At 52.5% G+C, this 11882-nt stretch overlaps 4 protein-coding genes across 4 annotated transcripts; all 4 read right to left on the minus strand.

The window, feature by feature from the left end:
• Window positions 1-15: 15 nt before the first annotated feature.
• BJX68DRAFT_233633 (uncharacterized protein) lies at window positions 16-3550 on the minus strand. The gene is made up of 2 exons (XM_071039645.1): window positions 3045-3550; window positions 16-2940 (listed from the first exon to the last, which is right to left on the minus strand). The coding sequence occupies exons 1-2, from the start codon at window positions 3281-3283 to the stop codon at window positions 144-146; spliced, it is 3036 nt and encodes a 1011-aa protein (XP_070900604.1). The 5' UTR covers window positions 3284-3550; the 3' UTR covers window positions 16-143.
• Window positions 3551-3663: 113 nt separating this feature from the next.
• On the minus strand, window positions 3664-5845 carry BJX68DRAFT_274833 (glycoside hydrolase family 76 protein; the record flags this gene model as incomplete). Its single annotated transcript, XM_071047735.1, has 3 exons — window positions 3664-4437; window positions 4488-5182; window positions 5794-5845. The coding sequence occupies 3 exons, from the start codon at window positions 5843-5845 to the stop codon at window positions 3862-3864; spliced, it is 1323 nt and encodes a 440-aa protein (XP_070900605.1). The 3' UTR covers window positions 3664-3861.
• On the minus strand, window positions 5737-7678 carry BJX68DRAFT_233641 (MFS general substrate transporter). Its single transcript, XM_071039646.1, has 5 exons — window positions 7082-7678; window positions 7016-7028; window positions 6722-6963; window positions 6232-6670; window positions 5737-6124 (listed from the first exon to the last, which is right to left on the minus strand). The coding sequence occupies exons 1-5, from the start codon at window positions 7567-7569 to the stop codon at window positions 5957-5959; spliced, it is 1350 nt and encodes a 449-aa protein (XP_070900606.1). The 5' UTR covers window positions 7570-7678; the 3' UTR covers window positions 5737-5956.
• A 101-nt stretch (window positions 7679-7779) lies between these two features.
• BJX68DRAFT_233642 (chaperonin-containing T-complex subunit CCT2) lies at window positions 7780-9965 on the minus strand. Its single transcript, XM_071039647.1, has 4 exons — window positions 9883-9965; window positions 9667-9824; window positions 8237-9611; window positions 7780-8186 (listed from the first exon to the last, which is right to left on the minus strand). The coding sequence occupies exons 1-4, from the start codon at window positions 9883-9885 to the stop codon at window positions 8127-8129; spliced, it is 1596 nt and encodes a 531-aa protein (XP_070900607.1). The 5' UTR covers window positions 9886-9965; the 3' UTR covers window positions 7780-8126.
• Window positions 9966-11882: the final 1917 nt, after the last annotated feature.

The following is an 11882-nucleotide window of genomic DNA, read 5'->3' on the forward strand; positions in this document are numbered from 1 at the left end:
AAGTGGAATTAAAAAGTGCTTCATGATCTAGTCATACGACGCTACCGTTGCTATAATACATACAGTACAGGATGCCCTCAATGGGAATTCGAACCGCGAGAGAAACAAACAAAAAGGGACCGGAAATCCAACATCTAACATTCCTATCGCGTCCTTGCAGGCCGTAGTTTCTGAACATGTCCACTAGACATGATATCACCTTCGTCGCGGCTCTCATCGTCGCTGTCTTCACTGCTGCTGCTACTGCTACTGCTCTCGTCGCTCTCACTCTCCGTGTCTTCGGAGTCATCCGGGGAGAAGGCCCCTCTGCGTGGTGGCCCATTGACAGCGCGCTTAGGAGCAGCCTTTGCAGCAGCCTGGCTTTCGACTTCGCACTTGAGAGTCTTCAACGAGGCACGGGTGGCGCGGGTGTTTTGGGAGTTGACGCTGGGCCAACTCCACCCTTGGCTCTGCGAAGCGGTTCCCTGAGATCCGGCTGGTGACTTGGCCATGCGCTGTGCAGAGGGAGGAGATGCGGACTTAGGTTTCTGTGAAGTAGCCTTCGACGCTAGGGATTTGCTGGCGTGCTCCTTCTCGGAGTCAGACTCAGACTCCGACTCGGATTCGGAAGATGACTCTGAAGAAGAAGACTCGGACTCTGATTCCTCCTCTTTATCCTCACCATTTTCCTCATCCGAGTACACCTCGACGGGGTTTTCTGCACTCGATTTCTTTGCGGCGCTGGCTCGTGCGTGTACTTTGATGGCTGGTAATTCCACCTCATCCGATCCAGAATTCTGGGATTGACTTGACGCGGGCTTGGATGCTTTTGTCGGCTGTGTTTTCGTTGCCGTCTGCGTCGCAAATCCACTTGGTGTAGCTGTCTTGGATGTGCCGTTTGGTGTAGGAGCAGCAGCGGGCGGTTTACTGTTGACCGCGTTCCAGCCACTCTGGACTACTGGCGATGTCTTCTCCCCTTTGGTAGTAGCCGGCTTCGGTGACGCCGCAGTCCCAAGGTTGGCCTTACCAGCGGTCTTCGGAGACGTCGACTTCTGAGACGACGCCGTTTTCTTTTCCGTGGTCGAAGTCTTCATCGAGGCTTCGGCCTTTTTGATTGCTGCTTGTTGCTCCTTAAGTGTGACCTTATGCCTCTCGAGTAGCTTCTTATCGGAACCCCGCTTGCTCTTTGAAAGCGTCTGTATCGTCTTCCAAGTTTCATACGCACTCTTAACTCGATGGATATAACCTGCGTTGAGCTGCCTTTCTTCGGCATCTTTGATCTTTTCCTCAAATTCTGTCCTTTCTCGATCTTGTAGTGCCCACTTCTCTGCCGCTTCTCTTTCCCACTTCTCGATTTGCTCCTTCGTGAATCCAGGAGGGAAGACCATTGTACCGCCGCTGATGCGTCGGGTTTCGGAGCTAGTCGACTGGGAGCTTGGAGTGTCCTTCCGAGTCCCGGTCGGAGTCTCGGCGGTCTCTTTCGGCACTGAGGTAGGGGCTAACTGGGAGCCGGTAATACTGATATCATCGCCGTCCACAAATGAGACGGAGCGCCGTACCGAGTTTCTTTCCACAGGCGTATCTTTTCGTAGTGCAGAGTGTAGATTCTTCGCTTTGTCTGCCGGTGTGTGCAAGTTCATCGGAGCGGAGACGACATCCTTTGCTGACGATCCACGCCGGCCAGGCACACTGCTCGATGGGATTGGTGTACTGTCAGGAATAGTGTCATTTGATTTTGTAGAGTCCTGCGAGAGATCGACCACAACCTGAGGCTTCTTCTCCGGGCTTCTCGTAATACCAAGCCCCAACCCGCGGTTGGGAGAGTCTGATGGTTTGGTGAAGCTTAGGCGGCGCGCCACCCCGGAAAAGGATGATCTGCCCGGACTGAACTTTGGGGTTCCGGGAGACGCCTGGCTGTTGCGCTTCGCAGGTGGGGGTGTAGTCCTGTCCAAGCGCGGCTCTTTGTTGGGAGACAGCTGCTCGGCGCTATTCTTCCTCTTCCGAGACTGGCTTCCGGAAATGCTGGGTTCTGCAGGTACGCTGGGAGGATTTGGGGGCCTTTTCTCGGGGGATGAAAGCTGCTCCGGTTGTTTGGGCACGGTTTCCTCCGCCATCGTGACATCGCCATCCTTATCTTGTCCATCTTCTTCAGACCCAGATTTGGCAGAAATGTTGTCACTTTTCTCTGATACAGGACTCGATCCAGGCTCACTTCCCCTGTCTGCACCTTCATCGAGAGAGATATAGTCCACCGGGCTTTCCTTCGGAGGGGGCTGCTTTTGCGGCGACGCGGAGTGACTGGCGCTTTCATGCGCCAACTGCAGTGCAGGGGAATCCGCAACAGGCGTAGCACCAGTATTAGACAGTTTGGCAGAGTTCTGGCTATGTGTTGACTCACGCCTAGAGGATGTCGTCCTTTTCGGTGTGGGTGCGCGCGATGAGGGAGGCGAGTCACCAAGCTCCTGACTGGCCAAGCGCCGATTCGAGGAGCTGATATCGGGACCATGAGAGGCTCCGGCAGCATCAAACATTGAAGACTCTCGTACATGCTGAGTTGGCGATAGGGGAATCTCAACCTCCTTCTCCACAGACGAGAGAGGGATATCTTTGCGGCGTTTTCGGTTAGGAGCATAATCGGACCATGAATCATAGTCAGATGTGGAGCCAAGCCTAGACTCCTCCGCGATTGTCTCGAGCTCGGCCTCCTGTTTCTCCTTCTTGAGCTTGCGCTGGAGCGCATACTTTTCCGCCGCCTCGTCCCAGTCTTGCGTAACCGAAGGGAATCGAACGGGCGAATTGTCGCCGTAGGCTGCCTTTTGAATAACACGGACAACTCTGCGCTGGTCAAGGCCGTCGGCTCTAGCCTTTCCGTTGTCAACAAACACATCGGCAACAGTCATATCCGCATCGAGATCGTCGGATTCGTGCTCATCGTCGACGAGCTTCTTGATTTCGAGAGGACTAGCAGTAACACCCCCGTTAGCGCATCCACAAAGCCCGCTTCCAGATATCCATCTTCATCATGGAGTCTTGGAACAGAGAAACGGTAGGAACGAGGAACTCACTCCGCAAGCGGTCTCAGCTTCTCCCATTTACTCTTGATCATGCCCGCCAATCCGCCCAGTGTCACGTCTTCCGGGTGCTCGAGGACGATAAGAAAGCTCGCGGGCTTCCCGCTTGCCGCGCTGGACCCATTGCGACTGGAGTCATCGCGATCACCGAGGATCGAGCGGAAGGAGAATGTGCTGGACGGCGGAGCTTGGTCGCGCGGGTAGACCTTGACGGTCAGTCGGAGGAAAACCATATTTGGAGACAGAGGATCGCAATCCCAGTACTTCTTGATTTCAGTTGCAAAATAGCATAATCGGTTCACCGAGGGGTTGGTTGGAGTAGAAGGAGATTCTGTTGCCTGCAGAGAAAAGTTGGCTGCAGGTTGCGGTCGAGATACGGAGGAGTGGAGGGTCGGCGGAGTAACACTGGCAAGACTGATGACGCGGATGGGGATAGAAGCAAGAGCAATGCAGAGAGAATTGGCTCAAAAGAGGCTGGTTGCCCAGTCCGCAGCTGTCACACGGCGATGTGAAGTTGGAGGAAGCCGCAAAACGCGCGGAGACGCGCTCACCGCCGCTGCCTCAGGCCTACAAGTGCCTTGCATCATTCTCAGTCTGATCTTTAAGCAATGATCCTTTTTTTTTTTTTTCTAAATCCATCTCAGTTCCCAAGATCCAATGACTTGTATATCTTAACGAAATCCAAGAGCATCAACTCCAAAAGCAGATATGTTGACATCCAGCCCCAGCCGTGCAGAAGACAAACGCCAGGAACAAATCATCCAAGTGAAAAGACAAAAAGAGATCAATATTCCATATCCAAACATCCTGTTCAAGAGAACCACCAGGTAAGCAAACAAAACCACAAGCTGATGAAAGTCAGAGTCGCAAAGACTGCGCCAGCACGATCCCCCGATGTGATATCTCGGATTTGCTTTGGCTGGATGTCCTCATGGGCACCAGCATTCGGATTGCTCTTGCTCGTACCACCAGTCGCATGTGTCAACGGATGCGGCTCGTCCCTAAAGCTGACCATGGAGGAGGATATGACACTCAGGGCGCTCATGTCAGCCTCCAGCGATGCACTACCGTCCCATTCGTTCTGATGCCAGCGTCGCCCGCACTGGGTGCCGGAGTCTCCACCGGAGCATTGTCGTGCAGCTGCTATGGCGGATTGTTGGATTTTGGGGATGATTTCGGGGGCGGTATAAGGCACGATTGTTGTCATGAAGGTCAGCCATGAGGAGAGGAAGCCCTTGAAGCAGTCTTGGTTGCGGTCGCAGATCATCCACGGCTCGCAGGAGGCCTCAGACATGATTTGGCCGCCGAAGTCCTGGGGGAAGAATGTCCGGAACGTTGTTGCAAGGTAGTTGTCGATGGCAGTCTTCCATTTCGTGTGTCCGTTGGTCTGTGATGGTTAGCCTTGTTCACTAATGGTGAGTGCCAGGGGAAGCTTACCAAGTTGTACAGGTATGCGGCACCGCTGAGATACGTTCCATAGTTGTACGACCACTGAGTGTCGCCATGGTCTTTGCAGTCGGCTCCAGAACCTGTCGAGTCGGCAATAGTCCAGTCTACCACATTGAGGAGAGGTGTTGTCGCGCTCCAGTCCCAAATCTTCTCTGCCCACTGGATGTACGTCCCGTTCTTGGTATACCGCCCAAGTCGAGCAGCCAGCTGGAACAAACCTCCGTTCGAGATGGCGTTCTTCATAGTATACCCAGCCTGATATGGGAAGATCTGCCAGCGAAGTCCTCCACCACAAGTTTGTGTATCCCACCTAGGCACCTGTGTATTGAAGACACCCTGTGCGAGCGAAAGCCAGGATGGATCACCTTCCCCTTCTGGGAAATTCAACTCAGCTGCAGTCATAGCAGCCAACCCCCAAAAGACCTGGTCATCGTTTCCCAGGAATGAGCTGTCGTTCTTCGGGAAGAAGTCGTCTTTCCCCCTCTGCCAGAGCATCCCCTGTGTCGTTACTTCGTTGTAAGAGGTATCACCGGTCCAGTGCCAGTACTGGATGAGCGTCATGAACATGGCACCGCCCTCCCACCAGGTGCGTTGCAGTTTGCCCGGGATCTGGCCGCTCTCGTTGCCGTGGTAGTAGCTCATCATGTTGTAGGCTACCGTTCTAGCGGCGTTTCGGACGGAGTCTATGATGGTGAGCAGAGACTTTTACTGCTCTTGATAGGGAAGAGACTTACTTTGGTCTCCGATATTCAGCTCCATGGCGTTGGCCATGCCTCGACCGGCGAGGGACATGGTAAGAAACGATGCGAGCAACTGTTTGCAGCAGACCATTTTGATGGTAATAGGATGAGGTTTGTAAAAGAAGAAATATGAAGAGAGAATGAGGGAGGTTTCAGGTATGCCCTCGAAGGCAGCCTACTTTTCAACGAAAGAAGCTGCTTCAAGAGGTGTCACACGTACGACAGGGCGTTAGAGATGCGTTCGTGATCAGAGAAGCTGGTCTAAAGGCTCAGAAGAGATGGTATAATGATGAGAAAAAGTGGTTGTAGCGATACATGAAGAGATCAGGATAGAGAATGCGAGTGGCGCAGAAGAGTCGAGATGAAATACCCAGGTTAACTTTTTGGACAACGAACTCAAATCACGCCTGGACAACAGTTCCGAAACTGAGAAATAGCATTTAAATTCGTCAATAGAGTTTTGGAGGCACATGGACCTCGACTGCTGTCGAGGACTTGGGACATCTCTAGCGGGCAGTATAGTTCCGAGTTTCGAGAGGCATGTCTATATTGACCAGGGTATTCTAGGCCAACGCCTATTGTTATAGTAGCTTTGCCATCAGTCATTATATATTGTATACATTGAGAAAGCCAAAGTTTAAAGTGTTGCAACCAATATAACTACATTTGCATAATATTACATCAACCTTTACGCAACTCCCCGAGGACAAAAACACATCACAACCTCTTCTTCAAGCTCCTCTCCGTCTTCAATCGAATAGCTGCAGCCAGAACAGCAGCTGTAAGTGCCAAAGATCCAGCATAGAATATAGCTGGTCTGTATGCTTTGGTCCCACCCTCCTCACCTCCCGAGGCGTCAAGAATATATCCGGCGATCGGAGCACCCTAACATGATTGTCAGTCATACACCACAACAAATTAAAAATATTGAGCGTAAAAGAAAGGGATAGACACTCCAAAAGGAGAATATAGTGAGAGTAGAATAGACATACCAGAAGATAGCCCCCAGCCCAACCCGTCACAATCATCCCCATGGCCACCGAAACTCTCGCAGACCCAAACACATTCCCAACAACCGTCGGCATAGTTGAGAAGAAACCACCATTCGACATCCCATTGATGATCACAAACGCAATAAGTGGTCCAATACTGTTTGAGACGGGCCAGAGAACGAGCATGCTTACGGCGCTGAGCGTTAGAGAGAGGAAGAGCGTATTCAGCGGTCCTAGGGCGTCACTGCAGAATCCGCACATAAGGCGACCCAGGGCGGAGGAGAAGTTGAATGCTGCGACAACACCGGCGCCGACGCTGGATTTCATGCCGAGAGAGTCTGTGTACAGTGGGAGGAAGAAGGGAGGGACTAGTAGAGGGAAAGTGGCGATTGCGCCGACGAGGAAGAGGAGGGTGAAACGGACGTCGCGGAATAGGTGCCTACGCTGTGTTAGTAGTGAGATCTATGAAAATGAACGACTGACGTAGTACCATTCGATGATTGCAGCTCTGGGAATGGGTGTCCGCTCTTTGATGAAGAGGGCCGCGGGAATACCTGTGGCGAGGGTCATCAAGCCCAGCGTCCTGAATGTCCAGCCGATGCCGGTACTCTGAACGAGAGAGTCTGCGATGAAGCTAATGACCGCGCCGCCGAGGCCGCCGCCAGCATAGACTATGCCATTGGCGATTCCTCGTTTGGCTTTGAAATACTGCGCGGGGATGATCGACACGACCTAGATATGTGTGGTTAGAATCGCACTCGTGTTGTCGACATGGGTTTCCCACCATAAAGCAAAGACTAGCACCATCATTAGCGAGGAGCAACATTAGATTTGGATAATGGAAGCATACCTGATCCCAACGCCCATGACAGCTCCAGCGGTCACAAACAACCCCCCAACACTCTTAAGCGCAAACCCGCTCAGAATCTCCCCCATTCCCAAAAACACAACGCCCAAGACCGCAGAAGCCCGAGTCCCCAATAAGCGAATCAGACGTGCATTGATGACCCCCAGGAAAGAGATACACGCGACGGCTAGCGAGCCGACAAAAGCGAGGGTCGACGCAGACGAAACACCTTCCTTCACCAAGGCTGCCTGAATAATTCCCCAGCTGTAAGAGGTTCCAATGAACCACCAGGTGATTATGGCGCAGGCAGATATGACGACCCATCCATAGCCGCCATCCGGGACTTGTGAGTCGGCAACCAGAGACTCTTGCATTATCTGGTCATCTTCGACGATGGGCGAGGGGCGCTCTGCTCGGTGGAGGCGTTCTTCGGCGCCGTTTCTGGAGGTTAACTCCACTGAGGTAGTGGACGACTGGACGATTGTTGACATGCTTGTTATGCTTGACCTTGGACCTCCAACTGGTGTTGTCGATGAATGACGAACAGGAGAGAAGCTTTCTTTAAACTAAGGGCAGGGTTGCAGTCATCCAGTCATGGTGGGGCCTTGTCCTCGGCAGGGCGTGTTACAAATCTAATTTTTTTTTTTTGAACCAGTTCTCGGAGGAGCTTCGAATTGAGAAGCTAGATAGAGAAATGCTTAGTTCTAGGTCAATATCAGTCATTCTTTTCGAGTCTCGACTGGGGCATCGGAATCGTACTCCATTGATCCCATCCAACGGAGAGTGATTCCAACAGGTAGATAAAGTTGGTCACCATTTCTTCAGATTCAGAGGTGACAAAAGATTGGCTATATCTTTCTGTTACAGCAAAATTGATTAGTTGAAAAAGAGATACATCAAGAAGCAGTAGAGTGTGTTCGTCAGTGCTTTTATTTCATAAAAGTCGGATCTATAAATGGTGATTATACTCGCTAGAGCATGTACTATTCACTTCCATCCAGCACCAGATTGCCGTCTTCAACCGCTCAATTAGTATCATTCTTTAACCTTACATCCGCTCACGTCGACGAGGAGCAGCCCGGATGATGTTATCCACACGGAGGAGGAGCTAGGAAACGTGTTAGTTTGCGATTTTTGGAAACAAGCTGTCGATCTTACCTCAGCTGCCTCGGACGCAGAGGAAACAACAGCCTTCTTCAGCTTGTAGCTTTCCACTACGCCCAGCTCGCGCATATCGGCGATACCACCGCCAGGTGTGAGCAAGTCCAGACCGGAGCTGGTCATGCCGTTGTTAATGGCTTGTCGCAGACGGGTGACGAGGTCGCTAGAGTCGAGACCGGCGTTGTCGGCGAGGATCGTAGGGAGTTGCTTGAGGGCGTGTGCGAAAGAGTCGACGGCGAGCTGTTTCTTGCCGGTGGTGTTCTGAGCGGCTTGCTCGACGGCCTTGGACATGTTCATTTCTGCGCAACCACCGCCAAGTGTGACACGGGGGTCCTTAACAGTCTGTGAGAGGACAGCCAGGGCGTCGTGGAGAGAACGCTCGGCTTCGTCGAGGAGCTGCTCTGTGGCGCCGCGGAGGACGATGGTGCAGGCCTGGCCAGCAGCCACACCAGAGAATTTGATGAGGGTGTCTTCACCGATAATGACTTCCTCAATCAGGTCACACTGACCAAGCTTGACCTGATCGGGATGGTCGAACGTGGAAGCAATCTCACCGCCGGTGACCAGCGCCAATCGCTCGATGCCGTCAAAGTCGGCGTGTTCAATGGACATAATACCGGCCTCGGTAAACAGCTGCTCAGGCCAGTTGTAGATGAGTTGTCGGTTGACAAAGCAGTTGATACCGTGCGACTTGATCTTCTCCACCTTGGCCTTCATTTTCTCACGCTCCGCCTTTTCCAAATCTGCCAGCTTTCCTGTCGACTCGACCTTTACGCGGGCACCGAAAATCTTCACCTTGTCCGTGTCCATGGCCGTGTTTGCAACAAGAATCTTGGCGTTCTCCAGGCGCTTCGGTTGGTTGACACCGATCTTCTTGTCCAGAATGAATCCCTCATCGAGGTACGAGTCGCTCAGCTTCCCACCAGCCTTCTTGATAATCTGGATATGGCTCAGGTCGGTGGAGCCCCGGAGACGGAGGACGGCATCGCAGGCGAGGGTAGCGAAGTGGTCGCGGTCCTGAGCGAGAACCTTGGAGCTGAGGGTGGTGCGGGCAATAGCGTGGAGGTCCTTGCGGAATTTCTCCTTATCCTGGCTGCGGTCGACAGCGAGGTTCTCAAGGCAGTCGAGAGAAGCACGGGCAGCTATGCGGTATCCTTCGATGATAGTCTGGGGATGGATCTTGCGGGCAACGAGCTTTTCGGCTTCCCGCAACAGCTCCGCAGCCAGCACAGTCACCGACGTTGTTCCGTCACCGACTTCGTCATCCTGGACCTTGGAGATGTTGACTAGTACTTTCGCAGCGGCGTTATCGAGGGCAATGGATTTGAGGATCGTAGCACCGTCATTCGTAACGAGGATTTCTCCGGTTGACCTAGCGTTCCATCAGCATACTCCTGACCCCGCCATTGCATTTCGAGCCCACTAACGCTGATTGTAAGATCTTGTCCATTCCCTTGGGACCTAATGTGCTCTTGACCAAGTCACCGACCGCGATCGCGCCGACAAAGGCGGAGAGACGGGCGTTCTCTCCTTTCTCCTCGATCACATCGTCGGCAAAGATCTGTGTGGGGTTGGCGAAGGACGCCTGGATTACGTTAGTAACGGGGAAAAAAATTCGCAGGGAGTATCTCCTGAGCACTCACCATGATGAAAGACTAGCTGAGAAAAGAAGAAACTACCGCGAAGTGGATGTTGGTAGCTCAGGGATGCGCAGGAACTGGCGGAGAGACTCCCACACCTTTTTTTGGCGGCACCTCGACGCCATTTCGGAGAAGGGAGGCACGTGATCTTGACCGCCCAAAACAACCCCGCTGCGGTGACCGTTCCTCTTCTGCTCAACATCTGTCCTCAATCTCATGCATCTACTCAATTTGCGCCCAGACGGAGATTCAATTGAGCTGTCGAGACTTCGCACTGACAAGTCGCAAATTCGCAAAATCTACCAGCATGACCTCCTCGCCTGTTCTTGACCTCTGTCAAATCAACCTTATCCCTGCTCTGCTTGGTAACAGTTGCGTGAAGACATGTCATGCCATCTGTTTGGCTGCCAGCTTGAGCTGTGCCTTTACAACATAGTGTCGTCCAAGACATTTTCTGCTGCTCGATCGCCTCCGAAGGTCCATCGCCTGTCGACCCAAGCTGAAGCGCTCCCAGTTTCGTGCGGATACAAACCAAGGCATGAATAAAAAGGGGAAATGACACGTTCGGACACGCTGGAACCCGCGAATAATGGATTATACCTTCGAGATTGCGACGATTAAGTTTCGCCTTGAAACCGGTAATAGAAAGGGCTCAAGAATGGTGCAATCAGGTAGGTTGACAAACGCACGTTGCCCGGCGCGTAGTAGCTGCCGTGCCTTTCATATGCCTAAGACTTGGCTACGTGATACAAAACGCAACCGAATCCACCCAAACTTCACAATCAAATCATCCACCGTCCCGCCTACCATTTACGCGAAAGGCCTTAGAACTGACGGTGTTGGGGAACCAAAAAGAACTTCAACACTATCCCCCGCACCGCTATCGGGGACCCTTGGTGCCCAACAGGCCGTATGTGGTGGTTGTCAAAATTGGTTTATTAGCTATGCCTTCTGCTAACCATCGCCAGTGTTCATTCTCCCTCTCTTCCAAATCGGATGCAGTTGAAGTTGAAGGAACGAGCTTTCGTACACCGCGGGAGTATTTTATTTGAGATCAGGATCCGCCAGGGAGGTTTGGTTGAAGCGAATCTCTCTGTCGTGGCTTTCTTATCGTCAGGCCCAAGTTTGACATGAGAGCGCGAGCGCTCCATAGCCTGCTTCGCCGCATCCTTAAAGCGATTTAAATTACCAACAAGCTCCTCCGTGCTCCCACCAAACCGCATAAGCTCATGGATTGGACAACTAACAGACCCTCAACTTTCTGTACGCACTCGGATACTCGCCAGCCACTCTTGCAAAGTGCCCCTGCGCCAGAGGCATTTCGGTCGGCTGCAGGGTGGAAGAAGAGTCCGCTGGACTGAGTTTCCTGGCCGCCAACCTGGCGGGACAGATCCGGGACCCATGATGGGAGTAAATGACACCAACCTTCCGCTGATTCATATATTGCTCGTCGCCGTTGGGACTTCCTGTTATTGGAATTGCAGGAAGCGAAGTGAGGGTGTATCGAGTACGGGCAAATAGGCTCCAGAGAGAGAATAGGGGCCTTCGCCTGTGCTGAAAATGTTCGACATTGCGTCTGTGTAGACCTCCCCGGTGGGTTTTGTGTAGTCGAGTCTAAACTTGATCAGCGGTGCTGTCGTCATCATTATTGACGGAGCAGCCCTAACAAGCCGTACAAGAGGGCTCTTGGGTCGGCTCTTCGAGCTGTCCGTTGGATATAGGGTAGTTTAGGGAGACTATCGCCTCTCTAGGATATCGAGCTTAATCAGGGCTAGTACTTCGATGTCCTCACCTTCCTTATTGCTACTATTGTTGCTGCCGGCCTCTATCAACAACATCTCACCTGGCGTGCCACGAGCACAGATACCAGACCAGCAAGCCCTGTGGTTGCAATCAGCACTATTATTCGTATAGGGCAGGTTTTTCGTATATCGTTTACCTTACCTAAAGAGAAACGCTAGGCCAAATTCCTGCTGGAACCGCATCCAATGGCATTGCACATC

This window comes from Aspergillus pseudodeflectus (assembly GCF_044049435.1).
Source record: "Aspergillus pseudodeflectus strain CBS 756.74 chromosome Unknown BJX68scaffold_14, whole genome shotgun sequence".
Classification (NCBI taxonomy): Eukaryota; Fungi; Ascomycota; class Eurotiomycetes; order Eurotiales; family Aspergillaceae; genus Aspergillus; species Aspergillus pseudodeflectus.

Coding starts and splice junctions, on each gene's coding strand:
- BJX68DRAFT_233642 (XM_071039647.1), bottom strand. Junction 9,612..9,666: donor GACAAGATCTTACAATCAGC/GTTAGTGGGCTC, acceptor ATGGAACGCTAG/GTCAACCGGAGAAATCCTCG. Junction 8,187..8,236: donor CTGCGTCCGAGGCAGCTGAG/GTAAGATCGACA, acceptor CACGTTTCCTAG/CTCCTCCTCCGTGTGGATAA.
- BJX68DRAFT_233633 (XM_071039645.1), bottom strand. CDS start 3,283: ATGGTTTTCCTCCGACTGACCGTCAAGGTCTACCCGCGCGACCAAGCT. Junction 2,941..3,044: donor AAGCTGAGACCGCTTGCGGA/GTGAGTTCCTCG, acceptor TGTTACTGCTAG/TCCTCTCGAAATCAAGAAGC.
- BJX68DRAFT_233641 (XM_071039646.1), bottom strand. CDS start 7,569: ATGTCAACAATCGTCCAGTCGTCCACTACCTCAGTGGAGTTAACCTCC. Junction 6,671..6,721: donor AGAGCTGCAATCATCGAATG/GTACTACGTCAG, acceptor AACACAGCGTAG/GCACCTATTCCGCGACGTCC. Junction 6,125..6,231: donor GGGCTGGGGGCTATCTTCTG/GTATGTCTATTC, acceptor CAATCATGTTAG/GGTGCTCCGATCGCCGGATA.